This window comes from Astyanax mexicanus, chromosome 4, assembly GCF_023375975.1.
Source record: "Astyanax mexicanus isolate ESR-SI-001 chromosome 4, AstMex3_surface, whole genome shotgun sequence".
Taxonomy (NCBI): domain Eukaryota; kingdom Metazoa; phylum Chordata; class Actinopteri; order Characiformes; family Acestrorhamphidae; genus Astyanax; species Astyanax mexicanus.
The window spans coordinates 30,851,032-30,877,151 of NC_064411.1; the positions used below are offsets into that span (position 1 = coordinate 30,851,032).

Sequence of the window (26,120 nt, forward strand, 5' to 3'; positions counted from 1 at the left end):
TTATTTGCTGTGCCCTAGAACTTTATTTACTTTTATATAATTAGATTTTTTCCCATTTTCTCCCCAATTTACACAGCCAATTACCCAACCCACTCATTAGGACTCCACCTATCACTAGTGATGCCCCAACACACCAGGAGGGTGAAGACTAACACATGCTTCCTCCGATACATGTGAAGTCAGCCACTGCTTCTTTTTGAGCTGCTGCTGATGCGGCATTGCCGAACAGCATCACAGCACGCTTGGAGGAAAGCGCAGCAACTCGGTTCTGATACAACAGCTCACAGACGCCCTGTGCTGCTGACATCAGGAGTGATGTGGGGAGAGAGCGCCATCTACCCACCCAGAGGGAGCAGGGCCAATTTTGCTCCCTCTGAGAGCTGGCAGCTTGATGGCAAAGCTGCATGAGCATGCCCTATAACTTTATGAATTCAATTTATTATTGCCCAAATATGTACAACTCATTTGCTATAGCTTTACAAACTTTATAAATTCTCTCTTCCTCTGACCTAAAACTTTACAATCCCCCCTTTGAGTGACACCAAAAGTTAATGTAAAGGCCCTTTACTTCTTTATTATCCATTTTCCTGTCATAAATCTTTTAAACATTTCATTTGTAGCCCCTTTTTATTTAATTATTATTTTGTGACATTATACATCCAAAGATGTTTCCTTAAAATCATGATGAATCCACATTCTGGTGATAAACATTCACACACGAAACCATCAGCTTCCGAAAGGAAAACAAGCTTTTATTTTGTATCCAGGTATAAAATTAAAAGTACATGATGTCACATGGCAACAGTAAAAGGTTTGGGTGTTCAGAACGTTACATTAGTTAGTGTAGCTCAGTTAGGCAGAGCAGCATTCAACCTTCTTCTACTACACTGTTTAATATCATGAAACCAAAGACGGGTGAAGGTGTTCTGAAACTTGACAACTTTAGTATCTTAAGAGTTTTGACGTCTTGTTGAGAAAGTCTGCTCTCTAGTGGCTAGTAGGTGTTTTTGGGCTTTCAACAAACACCAGTTAAACAGAAAAAGCATTCCTAATGTCCTCCTTTTCTGATGTCCCTCTCCCAACACTGCTCCTAATAATTTACAGCATTAAAGTTGTTGTAAGGGATTTGAATTTTACAATCTGATTTATAATGTTTTAAATATGGAGCAGTCCAACTATGCTTCTACAGAACATCATGTGAGGAGCAAAACCCCTCCACAAAAACAAAAAAAAAACACAATGTTTATTTACTGGTTCAAGAAAGCAAATGTCCAAAAACCAGACGTGAATGAGTATCAGGCAGTCCCACATAAAACAGACTACGTTGGATTTTTATCCTGTAAAGCTTTAAGAATTGAGTAAAAAGGCATTTCCACTTCACGGTCAGGAGTTAGCACGTGCACACAATCAGGAGCAGAAGATCTCAGATGCAACGCTGTCCATAGGCTGCCAGGAACAACTCATAAGCGAATCATAGAGCTCCTCACTGCGCTCCATAAACTGCTTGTTCAATACTTCCACATCCACTTGTGGGTTTGGATCTGGAGGAGAAAATATAAAGAAAGAAAGAAAATCAGCTCAATACTCAACTGACCAGGCTGTGATTTTGGATATGAGAATAAGCTTATGTGCAAAATTATACAGTGACTTGCAAAAGTATTCATACCCCTCAAATTCTTCACATTTTATTAAGGTTTTATTAAGATTTTAAAGCTCACCTTCCGTCGTTTTTTCTTTCATTTTAAAATGTCTAGTTGTGGTCTCTAGTATGAATGAATGACATGTGAGCCGTTTTTGTAAAAAAAAAAAGTGCTCAGGTGTCTCTGTATAGCTCTTTTTTAATGGACTGTTTTAGGGGTGTGTCCAAAATGACCAGATTCCAGCTTTGCTCATGAATATTCATACATGCAAACAGCATGCAAATATCTCTCCTCTGATTGGCTAGGAGCACTGCGACGCCCCTCCACCGCTCTGCCGCTCACTGCCTCCCACCTCCTATCTGATGAGCGGTGATGTTGCGTCGCTTCAGCTCCGCCTCTGGGAGTTTCTCGAGCCAAGGTGGGCTGGTCTGTGAGTTTCTGCCTACGTAGGCAGAAAGATAATTCAAAATTCACCCGTTTTTCGGAGGGGGGGAGGGGGGATTTCTTTGCTTAGCTCCTGCAGACAATGGGGGCTGCAAAACAGTTTAATGTGCAGGTGTACACATTCAACTCGGAGAGACCTACTGTATTCCACAAAAAACAAGAAAAATCGGATTTTCGCGGAAGGTGACCTTTAAGTGATAGACCAAAACAAAGAGCTCATAACAGTAAAGTGGCATGAAAATGATACATGTTTTTCAAAATTTTAATGTATGATGTGCGAAAGTATTTAGCATTCCTATATCAATATTTAGTAGAGCCACCTTTTACTGCAATTACAGCTGCAGGTCTTCTGGTCTGGGGTTTGTCTCTACCAGCTTTGTGCATCTAGAGAATGAGATTTTTGCCCCATTCTTCTTTATAAAACAGATCAAGCTCAGCCAGCTTGTATTGAGGGCATCTGTGAACAGCAATTTTTATTTCTTGCCACAAATGTTCATTCAAACACATGAATATTCTTTTATCTAAATTGTTCCACTGTAGCTGTATGTTTAGAGTCATTGTCTTGCTGGAAGGAAAATCTCCTTCCTAATCTAAAGTCTTTTGAAGCCTCCAACAGGTTTTTTGCAACAAATAACTCAAATTTTTATCCCATTTTCGCCCCAATTTACACGGCCAAATACCCAACCCACTCACTAGGACTCTCCCCATCACTAGTGATGCCCCAACACACCAGAAGGGTGAAGACTAACACATGCCTCCTCTGATACATGTGAAGTCAGCCACCACTTCTTTTCGAGCTGCTGCTGATGCAGCATTGCAGAGGAGCATCACAGCGCACTCGGAAGAAAGCTCAACTACTCGGTTCCGATACATCAGCTCACAGACGCTTGTGCTGTTCGACATCACCCTTTGGAGTGATGAGGAAAGAGAGTGACATCTAAAACACCCAGAGAGTGCAAGGCCAATTAGCATTTGGCACTTAGCCCGAAGGAGCACTTGGAGTCCATAATCTGTAAACTTTCATTCATTAATCTGCGGTCACATCCCTAAACATGAAAAACCTGAAAATATGAAATCTGAAAATAAATCCATCTCTTTAACAACAACAGAACCAAAACCATACCTTCATTATCTTCAACCTCTTCAGTGGCATCCTGTGATTGCTGCAAACACACAAAGTGTAAATAAATTAAACAAACAAAAGTATGAGATGCACATATTCCTTATGCTAGAGATAAACTTGCTGTTTTGCCATGCGTTCCTGTAGCTGACCGGCTGTGTTGAGAACGTAAATGGCAATTTATTAGTTCTGTATTGGTACTACGCCATAACCTACGCATAGCTGGGGACCCCCCAAGCTGTAGCCCATGTCAGAGCTCCCAGCCGGCACCTTCCTAGAAATGTAACTAGTTGGTGCGGAATGCAGACAGGCACACTGGCATGTACGGAGGTAGCATGTTGGATTTGTTTCTATTTTAATATACATGATTCCACATTGACTTTTAAATTGACTCTGATCCCTCACCAGCTTTTCTGATGAGCATATTTGTCACTGTACAGCAGCAATGACACATTATACAACTGCTCCTCAACACCTTCCATCAGTTTGATGCTGCTGAGTGCTGCACTGCCCCTGGAAGTTCTGGATATACTGCACCTCAAGTATTGACAGATGTGCACAACCAACACACCAAACAGACGCAAAAAAAAGTTAGGCAGCCATCATGTGTATGTGAACGCATAGTTAACAGCAATTATAGCTCTACCCTAAAACTACAGAAGCTGAGGCTCATCTGTTGCTGCAGATTATCATCCCTCAACATCACTGGAATGAGAATTCTACGGGACTAGAAAACATCTGGAAAAACAGTCCTTGTAGCTCCACCTCGCTGAAGTACAGTTAAGGCCATGGCTATTGCATACGATATGTGGCTGTGTGTTGGGAAAAATTACTACAGCGTAGATTTCAAGTAGTATCATAAAATCATCTTTAGGCCATATATTAATATTCCATTATCGTCACTATACTTAATATGAATCTACACTCCCAATCTGGACAAAGAAGGCACACAGATTGATAGGGTTCAGGGGGGCCAGAAGCTATGCCCACATATTTCTGCACTTTACATTACTACCACCTTACCTCTGTGGCTGCGTTCATGTCAGGGGGCATCGGCGGCATCATTGGAGGGGGTCCCATCATCCCATGAGGAACAGGAGGGGGTGTGGCATAGGGATTATAACCATAGTTGTAGCTATTGTACTGGTCGTAGCCCCAGGGCTGATAGTAGTTGTTGTAGGGCTGCTGGTAGTACTGCTGCTGGTAGTTGCTGTTATAGTTGTGACCCTGGTTGTGGTAGTTGTTTGATTTGTTGCTGTAAAATAAAGCAAAATGATACAGTTTAGCCTTGAACTAGATATGGAAGAGTAAATATCGTCGCTGTCCTATGAAAAACACTTCTCCATTTTTGTACAATTTTAGTTTACTACATAATTTGAACAACAAAAAAAACTCTTACACTGTGCCAAAATTTCTTGATGAACGGACCAATAGAAACTAAATTACCTGAAATAATATTTTTTTATATTGACTTCCATTGAAAGTTTACATGTTTTTTTCTTTCTCCTGTAAAGTTGCTGTTTTGGAAATAAGTTTTTTACTGGACAGCGACTATATGTACTGAGTGTGTTTACACTAATAAGATTTTTAGCAATAATCTGTTAAATAAGATTAATGAAAAACTTTAATACTGAGAAAACATTGACTAGACAAGTTGCTCAGTAAGATTAATTTCTAAATTTAATATATACAATGTAGAGATTTATCTTAACTTACTGACTCAAGCTCAAGTGGGAAAAAAAAATGGCTATATTTGCTATATCACCCAGCATTAAATTAAACTGTCCTGTACTGTAGTGCTGTGTAGGTCACCCATTTTTACACTCTTTATATTAACTGTGTACAACTGTGTATTAACACTGTGTTAACAGATCATTTCTTAAAAAAAAAAAAAAAAGTGGTATGAAGGTGTGATTATATGAAGCAGATTTATATGCTGCAATGTAATTTTTTGAAGGTGGATTTTGTTTCAGATGTTTTTAATCCATTATTTCTGCAAATTCTAAAGAAAAAAAAAATCAATATATCTGTCTGTAAGCTGAATCTCAACATAACATGGATCATGCAACAAGACAATGGACCTAAGCATACTAGTCGTTCTAACAAAGAATGACTAAAGAACAATAAAGTGGATATTTTAGAATGACCCAGTCAAAGCGCTGATCTTAATTCAGTAGAAAATGTTGCGAAAGGAGCTGAGGCAGAAATTCACATATGGAAACCCTCTAACATAAAGCTGAAGCTCCGGGCTAAAATTCTTCCTAGCTGATGTGCAAGACTTAATTTCAAAGTTACTGGAAATACACAAAGGGAACACTAGAAACAGAATAAAAAGGTTCACATACTTCAGTCACATATGTATTATTGGATAATTTTCCCCAAAAAAGTATATTAAAACACACACTTCAATAAAATGTTACCTCTTGTTGACTGCGATGCTAATTCTGATGGCTTTGCCTCCGAGGCCGGTAGCGTTCTGAAACTCCTCCAGGGCTTTCTTCTGCTCGCTCTCATCACTGAACTTCACAAAGCCGTAACCCCTGAAAATTTAACACAACACTAAACAGTGAGCATTTCTCTCCTCAGTCTCACCGTACCGAATCATGCATTATATAAAAACGTATTTCTAATAAAGGAAACAAACAAATTTATTTGATGGTAGAACTTAAAACTTTTCTTTTACTTTTAACATGAAGTAGCATCACTTCATTTGTGAGTTGCTCTTGCTTACCCTATGTGGGGAAAACAATAGTTTTAGCAGATTCGTAACACAACCAAATCACATCCATGTATAGAGTGGCCCCTTTTAGGGAAAGCAGGGTAAAGATGAAGAAAAATAACTGACTGATAAATGTAACAAAATTATTTTCATGAATCTGGCATCAGCATCAAATTTCATATTAGTTGTACACTAGTTGTTGAAGATATAAACATCTCTCATACCTTGAATTCCCGTAGGGATCAGTGACAACTTTGGCTCCTTTGCAGGATGGGTATTTTTTCACAAAGAACTGATGAAGCTGATAATCGTCCACTTCCGGTGTGAGGTCGCCAACAAAAACTGAAAACTCTGGTCTGAGGAAGAGAAGAGAAATTTAACAAAACACACTTAACATTATTCTGCTGTTCCTACAGGTTTGGGTGCAATATATATTTTAAGAAAGTTCTAACAGAGAATGAAAGATGCTTATAACTGGTCTGCAACAACAATTAGATTATCATACAATATAAGGACCTGACCTAACGGTGAATTTACACTGCTCCGACGCGACAACGCACAGCGACGGATCCCATTCATTTTCAATGGGAAGCGCCGCCTCCGTCAGACGCAGTCGCGCGGTGCATCATGGGTCCGACGCGTCGAGAGCGGGGGATGCGATGCGATGAAAAGTTGAGCCGAGCTGAACTTTATGCAAATGAGTCCGTCCAACGCAATGCGTCTATCCAATCAGAGAGCAGGTGTTGGCCTGTAACGCGTCCTCAGCGCAGCGCATGAAAACATTTTAGTTCCGCTTTCAAGCGTCCAGAGAAGCCTGGAAGAGAAGTTTCAGGCTTCCCTGTTCTTTATAAAATCCCCGCTGATTCACAGGGACTCTGTCAGCGAGGAGAAAGGCTGCTGTGATTGTTGGAGTCTCTGGTGGGTTTTTTAAATATTAATATGTAATTTAATTGGAAAAGTTTGCTTTTGTCCGCTTATATAATGCTCACTAGACAGTGTAATGAAGCTCATTCAAACATTTATATCTATAAAGACACATTTATATTTATTAATTATTGGAAATAATAATAGCTTATATAAAAAAGCATTTCCCATTTATTAAAACGATTCAATTGGACGACGCAGGGAACGCCTTTGTCACGCCCACATACGACCGGTTGGAGGGGGGTAGTGCGACCGTGTGCGTTGTCGCGTCGGAGCAGTGTAAATTCACCGTTAATCTAGCACATAGTGTGAACTTGGTCGGAAGAGTGTAAATAAGCAGGTATGTTTATTAAGTACTGTTTATAAGCTCTGATTTATGTTTACTTTAGATATTTATGCATTTCATATTCCTATTGGCTAATGCCTAATGTTCTTTTTTTTTTTGCAAAACTGTGTTCCCCTTTAAAAGTAATGTGTAAATGCATTATTATTAACATTTATTATTTAATTATGCCAATGGTATAAAATGGCCTTAAAAAGGACAATAATATTGTTTATCCCAATTATTTCTAGGACAATATTGCTATGAATAAATAAAAAAAAAAGGACATGAACTCACCCTGGTTCGGGCCTTTTCCCGTATGTGGCATAGTTCAGCTTGAACTTCCTGGGCTAAAATGTAAAGGAAACAATAAAAAATATATAATTTTCAGCTGCAGAAACAACATGTCCCGTAAAATAAAAGATACTTCTTTAATAAATATGGCGAATAACTTTAAAATGAGGAAGCTTTTGTACAATTACATACCTCCATCACTCAGTACTGGCTTTATCCCACTCGTCAGCTACTTCCTAACAGAGTTTATTCACCAGCTTCAAACAAAGTCAATTACAAACAGCCTTCACCACCTTTATTCAGGAAGACATTCAGCTCTGAGTCTCCGAATCACTACTTATACAGAAATACTGTGGAGTCTTAATCATAGCAGGTGGGGGCTGTGCTGGATAAACTTCTAAACTCTAAATAAATGAATATTAAATCTATGAATATAAATAAATATGAAATAATTAATCTCAGCACTCACAGGATTTGACCCTGGAACCAGCTTCCCATTCAGTCTCTGAACACATCGATCCACGCTGGCTTCATCTGCCAACTCCACGAAGCAGTACCCCGCTGAGCCTCTGGAGAGAGGGAGAGGAAGAGTGGGAGAAAGGGAGAGAGTGAGAGATCAACAGCACTGTGAGATTACAACCAAAACAACTTAGAACAATCTATTATTCACATATTGCACACAGGACATTTTGTTAAACATACAAATACATTGATACAGATTAATATGTTGAACTTCTTCTCTGAAGCAACTGCATTATTGCTGTGTTGCAAAATACCGTCAGAGAACACTTCTACCAATAGCTAAAGGTCAAAATTCTTACCCTGTGACTCTGTGCGTTATGATTTTCACACCATAGGCCGTCTCCCCCATTGTGCTGAATGCCTGCTTGATGAAGTTTTCATCCATGTATGGGTCCAGCTGTAAAATAAAAGCATAAAACTAGTACAGAGCTAGTGTTGACTAAAACAATTAAAACAATAAGAATTCTAATTTAAAGAAAAGTGCTTAAAACATTCCCTTTATAGCCTTAGGCTATTTAACTGTCATTATCCCTCTGTTCCATATAGGGCTGCATGACATACGAAAAACTGACAGTACAGTATATATTGCCATAATAAAAATACAGGAATTTCACCAGAACTGATCCAAAATGTAAAGATAATAATAATGCAACCTGTGTATAAGTGATTGGAGTGAAATTAAAACTATTGGGTTGATACTGTTAATAAGGTTGATACTGCCAACCATAACAACTCTCATAAGCCATGTTTTCTAAAAAAAAAAAAAAAGAGTTTATTTGAGAAGGTGATTATTTTAAGAAGGTATTTTTATGTAGTTAATGATTTTTTTTACTTACACAGGTATTTGCACAGACATGTGCATCTCTATATTTAAGGTACATAGACTAACAAGGTTAGTTACAATTGTAAATTGACTTCACTAAACAGCTCTGGAAAAAATAAGGGACCACTTAAAAAGAAGAAGTGAAAACCTTAGTGGAATATAATCAAGAGGAAGATAGATGATCACAAGCCATCAAACCAAGCTGAGCTGCTTGAATTTTTGCACCAGGAGTAGCATAAAGTTATCCAAAAGCAGTGTGTAAGACTGGTGGAGGAGAAAATGCCACGATGGATGAAACTGTGATTAAAAATCAGGTTTATTCCACCAAATATTGAATTCTGAACTCTTAAAACTTTATGAATAAAAACTTGTTTTCTTTGCATTATTTGCGATTTGAAAGCTTTGCCTTTTCTTGTTATTTCAGCCATTTCTTTTTTCTGCAAATAAATGCTCCAAATGACTATATCTGTATTTGTAACTTGGAAGAAAGTGTCCGTGGTTTATAGAATAAAATAACAATATTTATTTAACTTAAACATATACCAATAAATAGCAAAATCAGACAAACTGATTAAGAAACTGAAATGGTCTCTCTTTTTTCTCAGAGCTGTAGATTTACAAATTTGTAGCTTTAACTGAAGTAAGCCAGACAGACAAATAGCATATTAATCTATTAGTTAGCTAGTTAACTACTTGTTAAGCCTACAACTCAGGGGTGTCCACATTTCTGTGTAAGCTAGCTAACTATAGTTATTTGTAAAGTTTAACTTTTGTGACTTCTGCACTAAAAACTAGCTTACTAAGCTCGTAGCTTCAGTAAATCTTATAGAAACGTCCCATTTCACTTTAAATATCTGATCATGAGAGAACCAGCAGCTGTTGGTTTAAGGTGGAACGGAAATAAGAGGCTAACTTTACCTAACGCTAGCTAACGACATAAAGCTATGAGCTTTATGAGAGCTAGTCTCACATTCCTGTCAGAGTTGACTCAGTTTAATATAAAATAAACAGATATATCCAGGGTTAAGTAAAGATAACGTGTTAAAGAGGTAAATATAGTTGTTTATTAGCTAGTTACGCTAGGCTAAGCTAGCTCCTTGCTTAACTCAGTCAGTAAGCTAATGCTACGTAACGTTAGCACGATGCTAACTCGTGTCTACAGCTTCATAACCCACAGCAGTTAACCGCTGTATAATTAAGAGTTTTAGAGTTAAAAGTTCGGTTTAACACTCACGTCCCCCATCCACAGGCTGGTCATTCGGTTAAACATGCTGCTGCCGGTCCGCACACTGACCCTAAGCCTGAGTTTAAACTGAAATAAACTCGGTGTGTGTTAAACTAGCTGTGTTACTCAGAGCAGCCTGTCCGGCCTCTCCTCCCCCTGTGTGTATGTTCAGTGCGGGATCATATACGGGGAGAGTAGCGCCCCCTACCTACCACAGCCACAGCACTGCGCCCTTTACAGTTAAACGGGTTTAACAGGACTCCGATTCGCTTTCGGTTTTCACCCCTGATGCAGTTTATTTAGGCAGGTGTGAATGCAGTGAATACAGGTGGGAACAAGTCACAGCCAAAATACAAACATATAATTACACATTTGATATTTATACAGTATACAGCTCTGAAAACAAGGCACCACTTTAAAATGATCCATATAATTTTGCTAGTAAAATTACCCTTGTGGTTTAGTTATATAAACCACTGATAACATTTGCAAATACAAATACAGTTACAAATACAAATATTGTCATTTAGATCATTTATTTGACGAAAATGTCAAAAATTGTCAAAATAATGTAAAAGGTACAGTGCTTTCAAACCCTAAACCCAAAGAAAACACGTTGATATTCATTTAGAAACAACAATCCTACGTTCAGAGATCAATATTTGGTGGAATAACCCTGATTTTGAATCACTGCTTTCATACATCTTGGTATGCTCTCCACAAGTCTTTCACACTGCTTTTGGGTGACCTTATTCCACTCCTGGCAAAAAAATGTTCAAGCAGTTCAGCTTTGTTTCCAATGCGCAATTCCACACAGCTAGATCAATTAAGGTGTGGATGAAGGACCACCCGATCAAGACAGTCTCATGGCCAGCCCGATATTTAGCCATGAACCCTAATAAAAAAATATATGGAATGTAATCAAGAGGAAGATAGATGGTCACAGGAAATCAAACAAACTGAACTGCTTGAATTTCCGCAGCAGGAGTGGCATAAGGTCCCCCAAAAGCAGTGTGAAAGACAGGTGGAGAGCATGCCGAGACACATGAAAGCTGTGATTAAAAATCTGGGTTATTCTACCAATTATTGATTCTGATCTCTTCCCAAGATACAACTTTAGTATTGTTGTTGTTGTTTTTAAATGAATATGAACTTGTCTTCTTTGCATTATTTGAGGATTGAAAGCCCTGTATCTTTTTCCTTAATTTGACTATTTCTCATTTTCTGCAAATAAATGCTCTGTTACAATATTTATATTTGGAATTTGGGAGAAATTTCGTCCGTAGTTTATAGAATAAAACCCCAATGTTCGTTTTAATCAAGCATATACCTATGGATAGTTTAATCAGAGAAACTGATTCAGAAACTGAATTTATTTACTTATTTATTTTGATTTATTTATTTATGACACAGAGCTCCACTGCCACGCTAATGACGTAATGACGTTTTTGAGAGTTTTAGCTTCCCACAATGCAGCGGGGCCGTGCTTTAGCAGTGTGGTATCGCGGAGGGAGGGACAGACAGACAGTGAGCTATGAAGCGGAGAGACTCCACTGTCCAGCCCTCGCTGTCCGCCTGACACCGTTCATACATCCACGAGCCGAGGATCACCTTACCAATATGCGGTTCCCGTCCGCTCCGAGCGCCCGCCGCGGTCTGTGAGTCCCCGCTGAGCCCGCAGCCCCGAACCCGGAGGGTTTTTCCCCCGTCGGCGCGTCGACTCGCTCCGAGCAGGCAATGACAACCGCCTCGGCGACCCCGCAGCAGATGAGAGACCGGCTGCTGCAGGCCATCGATAGCCACAGCAATGTGAGTAGCTGCCGTTAGCCGGCCGGCCGGCGGCCAGCCAGCCCCGGGGGAGAGTGCTGAACTCTGCGGGTACTCGTTTAAAGCACCTCACCATCACACTCCTGAGATCCTCCAGACTGCGAATACACACCGCGTATCGCTTTGCGTAGATTAAAACGATAATGGACATGGATAAAGTTAGCTAACTAGCTAGGTTAGGTAGCTTCTCTTCACATCTTCTCCGTTCCACCTTAAATAACGACTGTTACTAGTGCGGCAGTCACACTCAGGCGCTTCAGGCTACGCGTTGAAAGTGCAGCACCATTTAAGGTGGACTGGAAAAGATCAAATGAGAAGCTGCTAACGTTAACTTGCCTAGCGTTAGCTAGCTAGGTTGGTGTTTAAAAGATGGCAATTGATCCAGCTGGCTAGCTGTTAGCCAAAGTTGGCGAGCGAAACGCAAAACTTTGGCATCACCGTTTAACACCTTTATTAACTCAATCCGCGCCTTCCCGCGATATAATAGCGGCCACATCGTTTACTTTCCCCTCCATAACAAAAGCTTCGTTTGCCTTCTGACACAAGTTACACAATGATCACCGTTAGCCGCCAGCTAGCTAAGCTAACCCTGCTAACGCTAACTAGCCATGCTAAGCTAACTACATCATTTTCAGACTTTGCAGAAAAGTTGTACTTCTCAGTTTCCCCTCACAACTACACAAACACGAATTTTAACATATACAACTGTTTAAAACGTTCAGTGAAAGTATGTCCACACCAAATAAATGTTAACAACTTTGCTAGCTAATCTAACTAAGCTATGTAACGTTGGATAGACGGTCGCCTAGCTTTAGCCACATGGCTAACTGTTAGTTAGCTAGCGCTAGCTAACTTGTCTTGGGCTGTATGTCAACTTTTTGGAAAACCGCGATGTTTTTTTTAAATAACAAGTTAGATCTCGCTGTCAGACGATGTTTAAGTTAGTTAAATTGACACTCTGTTGATGCTAAAGTGAGTACAGAAGCTTACAGGACAATAACTACGATTTTAAATCGTCTAAAGTTCTACCTGAACGAGATTAAGTGCTGTTAAGCTAGCTGTCAGTTCCCAGGTACCATTAGCAACAAATAAGGATATTTCATTACAACACCTAAACAAAGTTGGCTAAAGATATTTAAACTAGCTAACATCCAGGTAACATCAAACAGAGGACTATGACACTCAGCTAGCTTACGAAATCTAGAGTAGTTTAACATCAGGTATTGCTGTAAGACCGTAGCTAACTTTGGCTTGTGTACTGTAGCTAACATCTAGGCAACAATTGAAAAAAAAAAATTACATAACACCACTGACATCAGTTTTGATGAGAATTGTGTTAACATTAAACCAACACCAGCTAAAGTAGTGTAACATCTAGGCAACAACAACTAACTGACATCAGCTAAAATAGTGTAAGATCTAGGGCTGGATATCATTAAAAAAAATCAGTACGGATGCCCAAACAATACTTTTTTTGTAGATTGTAACCATACAAAAAGCGATAAATATTCTCACAGAGCATGTATTTAACAGACAGAGACATGAGAAAATTCATTCTCATACGGTCACCATGAGAGACTGCCATACTTTTGGATCTTGTTGGAATAATCAAACAATGAGCATGTTGTGTCACACGCCAGTTTAGAAGTCTCGAAAAACGGGCACCAGATTACATTTTGGTACTCTGTATTACAGAGATATTTTGGTCAGTACCTTATTGGTACAGAATTTTGATTCCCAGCCCTAGTAACATCTCACCAATTTCAGCTAGAGTACTGTAACATCTAGGTAACAATGTCTAAAATCTAGGTGAAAATCTCACTGACATAAGTTAGAATAGTGTAACAGCTAGGCAACAACCAGTAGTAAAAATGATCATCTAAGTGGAATCAGATAGATTAGTGTAACATCTAGCTGACATTAGTTAGAGTAGTGTATGTAACAGCTGGGCAACAAAGAATAAGTTTAGGTAACATCTCACGTACATCAGCTTGAGTACTGTAACATCTAGGCAACACTGGCTATAAATATGCAACATCTAACTGGAATCAGATAGATTAGTGTAACATCTAGGCAACATCAGCTAATTAGTAAAACATCTAGCTGACATTAGTTAAAGTGTTGTATGGAACAGCTGGGCAACAAAGAATAAGTTTAAGTATAAGTAACATCTCACTTACATCAGCCAAAGTAGTGTAACATCTAGGCAATAACTAATGGCTAAAATGATGTAAAATGTTGTTAATGTAATCTAGAGTAGAATAACATCTCACACATCGGCTAGAGTAGTATAATATTAAGACATAACAGCTAAAATGTAACATCTAGCTGAAAATGGATAGAGTAGTGTAACATTCAACAATTACTTATATAGTGTAACCTCTAGATAACCTCAGGTAGAGTAGTGTAACTTCTAGGTGACACATAGAGTATTGAATTGTTAAACCAACATCTGCAGTGCTAAGCTAGAGCAGTGTAACGTCTACTATGGAAAGTAGAACACGTCATAACTTCGTCCACACTGACAAGTTTGGTAGAACTGCGCAACATGGACACAAACCTTGAGCGACACAGCTATTTGGACAGTGCAGCATTGACTAGTTAATAGGACTATAGGCAATAGTAAATTGACAAACCAGAAGACAAATGTGCAAAGCTGCAGCACATCATACAGAACCAGGATATATGTATATTTTTTAGGGCTGGCCCGAATAGCGTTTTTTGAGCTCCGGATATTCGGCACTGATTCGAAGCGAATATTCGAATATTCGTTTTTAAAAAAAGAGGTAAAAAAAATAAATAAAAAAAAGCAAATCACGGCCCCTTTAATCCACTGAAAAATGTTCAATTTGCTCTGACCGACGAGACATATTCACCCCGGATTTTTGGTGTTTTTATCCCCCATATTTTTGTGTTTTCACCCCATATTTTTTCTGTGTTTTTAGCCCAGATTTCTTTGTGTTTTCATCCCGGAATTTCTGCTGCCCCACACACGGCTTATCCGCTGCGTAAGCAGGCTAGGAGGCTGCTGCTGCTGCACGGTTTCTCCGCTGCGCAAGCCAGCCCAGTAAATTGCTGTTTGTGTTTTCACACTTAGGCTATTTGCTTAAAAAAACAAACAAAAAAAACGTTTGTTCAGGAAGTATTTTATATTCTTAAACATTGTTGATTATATTAGAGGACAGTCATTGTAAACTGTACTTGGTCTATTTCGGTTAAAGGATTGTGCAGGGCATATTACTGATTTTGTATTTTTGCACTTGGGCTATAAGCTCAATATTAAATATTTCGTTTGTTTAGAAATTATTTTATATTTTTAAACCATGTTAAATTATATTAGAGTAGAGGAAAGTCATTGTTAATGGCGTTATTGTACTTGGTCTATTTCGGTTTAAGCATTGTGCAGGGCATAGCCGTATTACTGATTTTGTATTTTTGCACTTGGGCTATAAGCTCAATATTAAATATTTCGTTTGCTTAGAAATTATTTTATATTTTTAAACCATTTTAAATTATATTAGATAAGAGGAAATTCGTTCAGACATCATTTTTGTAGGCCAGGCTTTTGTAACCGATTTAGCCCCTACTGTTGCCACATTACCCCTTACGTTTTATTATATAAATCAGTTTCGAAGAGCCTGCATTTTTTTTTATCATGTATAATAGAGGTCTGCGCGAGACTGATTTTTAAACCCACTCTTCCACGCTCCCGCGTTTCTGTCTCGTTACCGCTCCGCAAAAAAATTGCTTCTTTTAATCCCGCGCCCGCCCGCCACATACACATTTCTGCCGCTCCCGCCCCACGTTCCTAATATAAATTAAATAAACTACATTTAATGCTTCAAATTTACTTATATATTTATTAAAACAGCAGCGCTGAATAGTGTGGTCCCGTTCCTTACCCCAGTCCAAACACCATCGGTGTGTGCGTGTGTTTGTCGGTCCATCCTGCGCGTTGAGTTTTCTTTAGGTTTTTTTTTTTTTACAATTTTTACAGTTTTCTTGCTCCCGCATCGTCTGGATTAAACTCCCGCTCCAGCCAATAACAGTTCAGTTCTGTCCCGCGCGCAAGATATTCTGACGGGACCCGCGAGAACAGAAGTGGTTAGAGTGAGGTGGAACTCTGGAAAGGAGAAAAAAAACGAATATCCGAATACCAAAATTAAAAACCGAATACCTACTCAACGAACGAATATCCGAATACCCGAATATTCGGGTCCAGCCCTAATATTTTTGCCAAAACACTTCTATGACCACCAAAAAAAGTTGTCTACTTGTGTCCACCTATCCTTGTTTCTATTGGTTGACATGCCTGTATGTCAGAATGCCCAAAAGTTAAAGTGGTCTCCATATGCCTTTTTCTTATTTCTACTGATTGGTCTGTGTGCATTGCATGTTGGGTCACCCTGGCCAGAGATGTCAGTTTGGACCAGCTTTTAATATGTTCTGCTTTTTGATATATCTGGCTGACATCTGCTAAAGTTGTTGCATCAAGGGAACATTGGTTAGAGTTGGTACCATTGAGCCAACATGTACTAGTCATGTAACATCGAGCCAGCATCTACTAAAGTTGTGAAAAACTACGGCAACTTCTGCTACAGTAGTGTAACATAAAGCCAACATCTGGTAGAGTTTTTTTTTTTTTTTCCATTAAAGGAGAACTCCGGTGTACAATTGATTTTGGTGTAGTAAAACATGATAAAGAGTACTTACCTTTGTTGAATAGCCCACCTCTGTTCTCCCGCAGCTTTGCGAGATACAGTTTGTAAGAACACCCTTTAGAATGGGTGATATGGGGGCATATTTTGCCCCTGCAGATAAATAGATTTTTTACACTGTTATCCAGGCTCAAAGTAGGTCCACACCTCACCGGTAGAATCCAGAACATTTTAAAATGTTTACCTTAATCTTAAAATTGCGGTGCCCGGAGATTAGGTTTACGCTACAGGTTGTAAACAGTGATTAATAATAATCTTCTTGTGCAGTTTTAAAGTTCTTAATGCCTCGTTTTAAATATTCTCGATTCTACCAATGAGGTCTGGAGCTACTTTGAGCCTGAAAAATGGTGCAAAAGCAATTTATCTGCAGGGGCAAATTATGCCCCATATCACCCAGTCTAAAGGGTGTCATGCTTTACTACACCAAAAGTCAATTTTGCACTGGAGTTCTCCTTTAAGCCAGCATCTGGCAGTTCTGTAACATCTAGCCAACATCTACTAAAGCTGTGTTACAATAAACCAACATCTGCAAGAGTACTCTTAACATGCAATACCTAGTCAGCAAGTTGTGTAAAATCATCCAATGTCTGTTACAGTACTGCAACATCAAACCAAACTCTGCTAGTTATCTAACATTTAGCCAACATTTGCTATAGTTGTCTAACGTCAACCTCTATATGTTTTTGAATAACATGATATTAAGTATTTTTTCTTTGGAATGTTTTGCCTCATAACAATAGACGTATCTTCTAAAACTATAGTCTATAATTCAGGCCAGATTCAATCAATTGGTTAGCCATTATTGGTTGGCTGCTGTTTGTTGGTACTGTCATGGATATAATGCTCATTTTCTATCAAAAATATATTGTTGAGTGATACAGTTTCATGCTATGCCAGCATTGAGTTATAGGATTGGTTTGGAAACTTGGTGGTGCTTTAACATTTGTGAATCTTTTACAATGTACTATATTTCTGCACATATTTGACCTAAAACCAAATAAATATTAGACTTGGTTATTTATTAAGACAAATGATCCACTATTACATATCTGTTAGTGAGAGAACTATGTGAACCTTTGCTTACCTGATGTGACCCCCTTGCGCAGCAATAACTGCCACTATAAATGTTTCTGGTAACTGTTGGTTAGGGGTGAGAATCACAGGGCATTTCATCATACGATATCACATTACATTGCACACGGTAACAATGATATCACAATATTTTGATTCTGCGATACTCAATTTATCTTAATTCTCTACAATACTTCATGTCATCTGTGTTACTGACGGGGATAAAATACCTCCAAAAAAAGTAAATTCCAGGAATTAGGTATTTATTGGTGTCAATTTCACAGAATTTGACAACCAATATCCTTCATTGCAGGTTTAACCTATTTATGGCACATGTTTAGGGTTTAGAGCGACTATGTTTTATTTAATAAATCTATATCCATCTAAAGCCACGTAATGAAACAATGTTTAAAAATAATAATGATATTTTGTTATCAATAAATTGTCATAGCCCTTGCATTGATTAACTCTGCAGATCGACTTTTAACCCATTTAAGCTCTGTTATGTTGGTGGGATTCATCCCATTATCTGCTGCTTTAGCTTTTTCCACAACATTTCTACTGGATTAAGACCAGGACTTTGACTTGGCCCCAGGTGTGCTTAGGGTCGTTGTCTTGCCGCAGAATCCGTGTTCTTTTGAGATTCATGTCACAGATGTTCTGGTATATTCCTTCACAATTTGCTGGTGTACTTCAAAAATCATTGTTTCTGTAAATGCAGATCTCCTTTGTTCTTTTTCGTGCTCTGATACACTTCCACAAATTTGTTGTGAAGATCAGATTTAGGATAGATTTCTGTTCTTTAAATAAAATAGGCACTGCCCACTCATACCTGTTTGTCATCTTGTTGATTTGAAAACACCTTACCAACCATACATTTTCCTCATGATCAATAAAGAATCTATCTTTGTCTGTCTAATTTCACCTTTAGATTTTAGAAGTTTTCCTAATTCCAAAGATTCACATACTTTTGTCATTTGTTTGACTTGGTTCATCTTATCTAGTTCAATCAATTTTTGTAGAAAACTCTTTAAAGGTTTACAAACTTTTAAGCACCACTGTATGTGTTTTGTATAATTAAAGTTGTTAACAGTTTATCCAGTTTTACACAAAACACTTCATATAAAATCAGACATTTATTATTGTATCTCCTCCATGCAGTCATGGTTTCTGATGTGTTTAGTGTTAATTCATTTAGTTTGGGGATAAATGTGAACGTAAGTCAGAGTGAAATTAACTTCTTAACTAGTCTGATCAAGCTGTAAGTTAATAGAATCTGCTTTAAAACTTATGGTAGCCGACCAAAAAATCTGTATCTGTTAATAAAGCAGCATAGTGGAGTAGCAAAATAGAATTTAAGTTTACTTGACCAAAAAAACTGCGGGTCGATTTGCCACATTTAAGGTGGAAGGGAAAACTGGGTGGAAACACTAAGGCTAACTTGTTTTCGTATTAGTCACATGAGCCACAGAGGGCATGGCTTTGGTTCTCATCTTCTTTTACTGCGGTCGGCATCCGTCTTTATAGTGCTTTACTGACAGGGCATTGGTTGGCTTACTGCCCCTAATTAGGGTGTAGCAACTGTACTTGTGTGTATAATAACATAGACATAAGTAATTGATTAATAAATTAGATGGCAACTATTTTAATAATTACATTTAATTGTTAGTTGTTGCAGCCCTACTGATTTCCCCAATGAACCGCAGCAAATTGGAAATGTATCTGATTTCAAAACCATGTGTCGTAAATCAGAATTCAAAATGTGACACATTTTTTGTGTTTTATTTTTTTTGTTTTTTGGGGGGGTCTATGCCACCACACAAATAGCACGTTTGTGTCTCATTTGTATGCTAGGCCTGTATGATGGGTGGTAAGTTTCTCCATTAAGAACTCATGCTTGATCACATTTATGTGGTTTGTGTGGGAAACTAAAAAGAATCTTCTTTTTTCGATGTGTCTAGTTCAGGTTCCCACTTCAGAAGGTGTGAAACTTTTTCCTCTAAACCTAACATCACTATAGCTTTTAACACCAGTGCAATCATTACATGTCATCTTAGTTGGGCACGAGAGTTAAGAACTCACTTTCGGAAAAGTGTTAGAAATGTACTAAATATATGGCAAAAAAAGGACTGAATAAGTAAAAAGACAATCATTTATAACTAACAATGACCTATTTATTTAAGGTCATATTGCATTGTTTCCTCTAGGCCTTTTTTTTTTTTTTTAAGCATTGCTCATGTGGGAATTTTGGACTGACACTAATTGCCAGTATTACACATGTACATATATGCCGATGCCAATATAGTAGTGTATCTCAAAATATTAGAATATCATTGAAAAGTTATTTTATTTCAGTAATTCAGTTCAAAATGTCAAACTCATGTATTATTTAGATGCATTACACACACAGAGTGATCTATTTTAAGTGTTTATTTATTTTATTGTTGATGATTATGGCTTGCAGCCAATGAAAACCCAAAAATCTTTGTCTCTGAAAATTAGAATATTATATAAGACCAGTTGGTACTTTTGGCAGTGTGGGCAGTGTGCCAAGTCCTGCTGGAAAATGAAATCCACATCTCTATAAAAGTTGTCAGCAGAGGGAAGCTTGAAGTGCTGTAAGATTTTCTGGGAAAACACTGCACTGACTTTAGACTTGATAAAACACAGTGGATCAGCACCAGCAGATGACATGTCTCTCCAAACCATTGGTGGAAAATTCACACTAGACCTCAAGCAGCTGGTTTGGAGAGCCATGTCATCACCTGCAATACTAACAATTGCAGCTAAACCACTCTATCAAAGATGATTCTTAGTTGGTTGAGTGAGCTTCACACTGAGCCCCCTCTCTCGCTTCATGTTAAGGTGTTCTTAAAAACTAAGATGCTTTTGTAAAATTGGGCCCTGATTCTTAGCAGTTGCAGCTAAACTACTCCAGCAGATGTTGGCTGATGTGTCTTTTATTCCTGGTTTCAAATGAAAAGCCCTCTGAAGAGTTTGGAATTGCGACATTTGCAAATGCAAAATATATGTATAGTAGAAACACTGTATCCGGCTTTTTTGGGATATCTTCTTGTTTGTATGTCTGTTCAGGGGTTTCAGGGGTTGGTCTTTAGTGAGATGGCAGAATGCGTGTGTCATGTCTGAGATGTTTTTTTTTTTTTTGTGGACGCCTAATGAAACGAAATAAAATTTAGCGTGAACTTCTAGACAAACACCTGGGGCACCTCTGACTTCAGTTTGGGAGTCAGGACATGGAGAAACCGACGTGTTGTGTCTCAGTCGATCTATTGATAAAGGTCAGGTCTCTTGTTGGATCAGTGGATGAATGTTGCAGTCAAATAAAAGATGCTAGATGTGATGCTATTTTATGTTTTTGCAGGTGTTTTTTGAGAACTGCTTAGATTTGAAAATTTTCTTTTAGCATTTCCATAAAAGTTGACAAAATAAGCGTGGAAGCTACCAAAGGATTAGCACCTCTGCTGGCTGGTTGCAGTGTGATAGTTAGCTCCACCCATTACCATGTGTTTCAATGGTAATCAGTTTTTAATTTTTTAACTGCTTTTCCATCTCCAGTGTAGAACGTTTTTTTGTGCTGTTTACTCAATGAAGATGGTCTGAGACGCTTGGTATGGTGGAACAGAGGCACATTCATGCAACAAGCACACATGCACCGATATAATTGAGCACACAATCAGGAAATTTGTCATCTGCCTTTAACTTGTCTCTGCAGTGAAAACACACTAGTGAACGCACATGCCTGGAGCAGTGAGCAGGCCTGACAACTTGGCAAACCTGGGTATTGATCAATAACCCAGTGATTGAGTGTTGAATTGTGAACAATTTTGTATCATGTTTTTAGTACCTTTTAATACTTTAGTGGAACTTTTATAGTATATTGTGATTTTGCGCCGTCTTTTGTCTTCTCCCCCTGTATGTGTAGGCTTCTCTAGTACAAGGATCACTTTTTTTTCTAAAGATTATGGAAGACTTCTTTGGCCTACCAGTCCCTTTGGTAACTCCAAAGATTACCTGATGTCTCAAACAGTTGTTTTGATTTTCAGTGTACTTTTGTTCTTGTATGAGTGGCTTGATTTAGACCTGATTGATTTTAAACTGTGGTGCATATCTAAAAACTATGTATCTTTGTCCCAAACAATGTGTAGGGTATATCATGTATTGTCATTGTTTTATGCTCTACATGTTTTCTAAGAAGTAAAAATGCTGTTTTTTGTTTCCCACAGATCCGTAACATGGTTGCAGTACTTGATGTTATCAGCCATTTGGAGAAATACCCCATCACCAAAGAAGCACTTGAGGTTGGTAATAATGTCACACTTTTATTACTTGTTTGCTTGTCTTTGTTTGAATAAATTTACATTAGCAGGTTTAGGCAGCGTATTTAAAATATTAATCAAGTGGCCAGAAAAATTCAACTTACAACACGTTTTCTTTTCAACACACAGGAAACTCGCCTAGGAAAGCTTATTAACGATGTGAGGAAAAAGACGAAGGATGAAGACCTTGCAAAGCGTGCCAAGAAACTTCTTAGAAACTGGCAGAAGCTCATTGAGCCTAGCCAGAGCGACACTCCGTCTCGAGGAGTGCAGGGCGGCCCCGGCTCGGCCAATGGCGGCTCCCATCCCTGCCGAACAGACGTGCCCGTGCCCCCACCTGCCAAGGTCGCTCCAGAACTCAAAACTCGAAATGACATCCATAACACTTTCTCTCCTTTGGCGGAGAAATCGAGAAGTCGGAAACACAGGGACCAAAGGGATAGTCCTAATCTGCCTTCCAAAGTGTATAAAACGCAGAGCAATGTGTTTTCTTCCCCTCTGCCATCAAACGGAATCGGTGGCAACCCTGAGCCTCTTATTGAAAAACAAGACGATGCACCTTCTGACAGAAACCGGCCAGAGCCTCTGGAGACTGACAGACAAAACAAAATCCCAGTCAATGCTGTTAAGCCTCATCCGAGTTCGCCTGGGCTCACTAAACTCCCTAGCACTTCTTCCTTACTTAAAACTTCAGTGTTAAAACAACTGATCGTAGACGGAGCAGAAAAACCTCAACCCAGTAGTAGTCCCCAGTACTCACTAAGTCCACGTCTTGTAAAGCAAGAGACTGTGGCTAAGAGGTCTTCAGCGTATGCACCAAAAGCGACTCTCTTGAGCCCATCTCAGAATTCTGCCCAAGTGCCCTCTCTTCTGCCTTTAACGTCCCCAACCCAAGTGTCTTGCGCTGACGGTCCCGGTCCCGGCCCCGGCCCCTTACCTCTAGAGGTGGAGGACTCCTTTCCCTTGCACAGACCGGCAGAAAGAACGACGCACGAGCCGTCAGACGTGCAGAACGCGTTGCCTGAGGTTACGAAGGACAGCTCCGAGGGGGTAACGTCCAACAAGAAGCGAAAGAAGTACCGCTCTAGAGACTACACGGTAAACCTCCAAGGACAGCCCTCAGAGGACCAGACGAAACCTGTGCGATTAAAAGAGCGCAGACTGACATTCGACCCGGTGACCGGGCAGATAAAGCCCCTAACTCCGAAGGAGTCCCTCCCAGAGGAGGAGTGCCAGGGACCACCAGCGTTTGCGCCTGCAAGGACAGAAGTTCCCACACAGAGGCCGTCTGTGACAGCCCCTAGTCCTTTTCAACAGACAAACTGGAAAGAGCTGTCCAGAAACGAAATCATCCAGTCTTACCTTAGCCTTCAGAGCAACGTTCTCACGTCGTCTGGAGCGCAGACCCACGGAGCGCACTTCTTCATGACTGAGTATTTGAAACGAGAGGAGCACGACGTGCGGGAGACGCGGAAGACGCACGTCTTGGTACCGTGCGGCTCCGGCTCCGAGCTCCCCGGTGTGAGCAGAGAGGTAACTCTCGAGGACCTTAGTAGGATACACTCTGAGCGCTGGCCCGGGGTCAATGGTTGTTTCGACACCAAGGGCGAATGGTTTGACTGGACAGAGTGTATATCTTTGGATACTCACGGTGATGAGTCCAGACTGAACATCCTGCCATACGTCTGCCTGGACTGAAGCAGCAGCAGCAGCAGTTCTGATGGCTTTGCAAACAGTTCATCGGCACACCCTGCCCCGCCACCGCAAGTTCGTAGTCCGAAAAAATTCCGTACTGAAGTTGTTTTTTTTTTCTTTTCTTTTTTTTTTTTTTTTTCTTTTAATGAAAGGTAATTTGAAAAGATGTCCTGTTTGTAATGTGCTGCTACCAACAATAATTTGCAAACAAGAGTTGTAAATAATGGCTCGGTGTTACTCCTCCGGGCCAGTTACTGCACAATGTCGTGTATAGGAGTGGTCAGAGTGAGCACTAAGCGGTGCACATAGAGGGGGTTGATTGAAAGCAAGACGAAAAAAAAAAAAGCTTGATGGCAGTTACAAAGAGCTTTATGTGACAAAGAATAAATTATACTTTTTTATCATGTATGCATCTATTTATTTGACTTTTTTTTCTCCTACCAGAAGGTTTATCCACTGCACCGTGCAACAGCAACAATCACTGAGGCTTATTTGGGTCCGAGTCACACCTTCAGTCAGTCTTTTTTTTTTTTTTTTTTTTTTTTTGCATTTTTTGCGAGGTGTAGATACATATATCCATATGTCTCTCTCTTTCTCTCTATCTCTCTCTCACTCTCTCGTGCTGATGATTATGGTAACCACTGACATTCCATACCTTTTTCCCCTCTTCACGCTTCTCAGTTTCAGAGTGTAGAAATCATTCTTGAATACGATGTCAAAATAAAAGTCATTAAGGGTATTTAATTTTTTTTTTTCAGTGCATTCCTGCTAGGTAGCAGTGGCATTTCATTTTTTTTCTTTTTTTTTCTTTTTTTTTTAAGCAGTATGTCAACATTTTGACTCAGTATCTTGAATTAACGACTTGTTTTCACATCATGCTCTCGTAAAATAAAACATGGACATGGCCTCAATTTTGTTTACCTAGATACATTTTTATGCTTTTATTTTTTGTTAGTTATACAAGCTCAATTATGTTATGTCTTATTTAATTAGGGTGTTTAAAATGTGCATATTGCAAATACTTAAGTTAATTACTCTTTAGAAGGGTGAACTTGCATTGTTATGTTATTATATTAGTGTTAATAAACATTAATGTGGTCTATTATTTATCACAATAATTTCTGGGACAATTTATCGGCCATAAAATGTAGTTTTTGTGACGGGTATAAATGCCAGCATATTTCAAAATAAACTTCAGGAAACTTAGGGAAAGTAATTACAATTTTTTAAAAGAGTGAAATAAGAGTGATTGGAACATAATGTCAAATTGGAAAGTTGAGCTATACAAGGATATTTTCATGTGTGTAGGGAAAAATCAATGTAAATCCAAACAGTCAAAATTAATCTGAATTATTGCAGAAATTTACCATTTGTTTGTCTCTTTAATTTCCATTTGTGGCTCTAAACCTGTACCAATCAACTTTAATTGACCTTAATATATGATGTTAATGTCGTTTTATCTCTCTGAGTCAAAACTGCTGTATTGCTGTAAAAGGAGCTTCTACCTAGCAGGAATGTACCACCACTCTCTTCTTTCTGTAATCCACATCTTCACCTTTGTACTGTACTGAGAGGACGAAGAAAGCAGGAAAATGCTGGAATTATTCTGACATTCCTTTAGAGGTTGATTGCCTTACTGGATAACAAAAAAAAAGTTTTAATTTAATTAAGCCGCCTTGTTGAGCATAAGGCAATGCAAGCATTTTTATTTATTTCTTTCCTCCCTTTTGTTCATATAACTGCCACCCAAACACACCAAACACAACTGGCAGGATCTCGCAGTTTCTACGTGTGTGTGTACATGAGCCTCACGTCCCTAATGTCCGCCTCCAGCTCGAGTTTGAGTGCGTGTGTTTATTTCCTGAGCTTCTGTGAAACGGGCCTTTTAAAGGAACATCATGATCATAATGATGGCGTGTTTTTTTTTTTTTTTTCGTTCTGTGGAGCTTCATCTGCAGGTTGAGCCGCTCAGGATGAGGGATGAGTCACGTCACTCAGCATTTCTCCACCTCTTCACACACCATGGGTTGTGTATTGTTGTGTATTTGTTGTTTTTGCCCCCCCACACCCCCCAACAGAATGTTTGGTTTCGAGGCCTTTCTGTTTTGCTTTGTGAAGGCGGTGAAGTGGATTTGCTGCTGACTTGCGAACACTGTGCTCTGCTACCTTCGTCCTACCGATGTGCCTTTTGATGTAAAAAAAAAAAAAAAGAAAGAAAAAAAAAAACTTCGGAATGGGTTCCGCTGGCTTCACCTGGCAACAGAATGCAACGTCATTTCCAGAACCTGCAGGGATACGCACTGTGTTTGAAGCAATGGCCATGTAATGAGCTCAGCCCTGGTTTAAGGGGAATTGCAAAATTTGCAATAAAAACTAGAGGCCAAATTCTTTTGACCTGGTCGGTGGATCAGTACTTTTGTTCAGTGTTCAACATGACTC

General features: G+C 39.1%; 2 protein-coding genes across 2 annotated transcripts; one reads left to right on the forward strand and one right to left on the reverse strand.

Moving 5' to 3' along the window:
* Positions 1 to 731: 731 nt before the first annotated feature.
* trnau1apb (tRNA selenocysteine 1 associated protein 1b) lies at positions 732 to 10,209 on the reverse strand. The gene is made up of 9 exons (XM_007231649.4): positions 10,043 to 10,209; positions 8,285 to 8,382; positions 7,933 to 8,032; positions 7,467 to 7,519; positions 6,148 to 6,279; positions 5,625 to 5,744; positions 4,228 to 4,459; positions 3,208 to 3,247; positions 732 to 1,541 (listed from the first exon to the last, which is right to left on the reverse strand). The coding sequence occupies exons 1-9, from the start codon at positions 10,076 to 10,078 to the stop codon at positions 1,408 to 1,410; spliced, it is 945 nt and encodes a 314-aa protein (XP_007231711.1). The 5' UTR covers positions 10,079 to 10,209; the 3' UTR covers positions 732 to 1,407.
* A 1,299-nt stretch (positions 10,210 to 11,508) lies between these two features.
* Positions 11,509 to 24,081, forward strand: LOC103044961 (mediator of RNA polymerase II transcription subunit 26). The gene is made up of 3 exons (XM_007231650.4): positions 11,509 to 11,842; positions 21,894 to 21,968; positions 22,116 to 24,081. The coding sequence occupies exons 1-3, from the start codon at positions 11,771 to 11,773 to the stop codon at positions 23,682 to 23,684; spliced, it is 1,716 nt and encodes a 571-aa protein (XP_007231712.3). The 5' UTR covers positions 11,509 to 11,770; the 3' UTR covers positions 23,685 to 24,081.
* The last annotated feature ends 2,039 nt before the right edge of the window (positions 24,082 to 26,120 follow it).

What these genes read in the sequence shown, in the direction of transcription:
- trnau1apb (XM_007231649.4), bottom strand. Translation starts at nt 10,078, where the DNA reads ATGTTTAACCGAATGACCAGCCTGTGGATGGGGGAC. An exon ending in GGGAAAAGGCCCGAACCAGG is followed by an intron (nt 6,280 to 7,466) that starts GTGAGTTCATGT and finishes TCTCTTCCTCAG; the next exon opens with ACCAGAGTTTTCAGTTTTTG. An exon ending in AGAGGTTGAAGATAATGAAG is followed by an intron (nt 1,542 to 3,207) that starts GTATGGTTTTGG and finishes TTTCTCCTCCAG; the next exon opens with ATCCAAACCCACAAGTGGAT.
- LOC103044961 (XM_007231650.4), top strand. Translation starts at nt 11,771, where the DNA reads ATGACAACCGCCTCGGCGACCCCGCAGCAGATGAGAGACCGGCTGCTG. An exon ending in CCATCGATAGCCACAGCAAT is followed by an intron (nt 11,843 to 21,893) that starts GTGAGTAGCTGC and finishes TGTTTCCCACAG; the next exon opens with ATCCGTAACATGGTTGCAGT. An exon ending in TCACCAAAGAAGCACTTGAG is followed by an intron (nt 21,969 to 22,115) that starts GTTGGTAATAAT and finishes TTCAACACACAG; the next exon opens with GAAACTCGCCTAGGAAAGCT.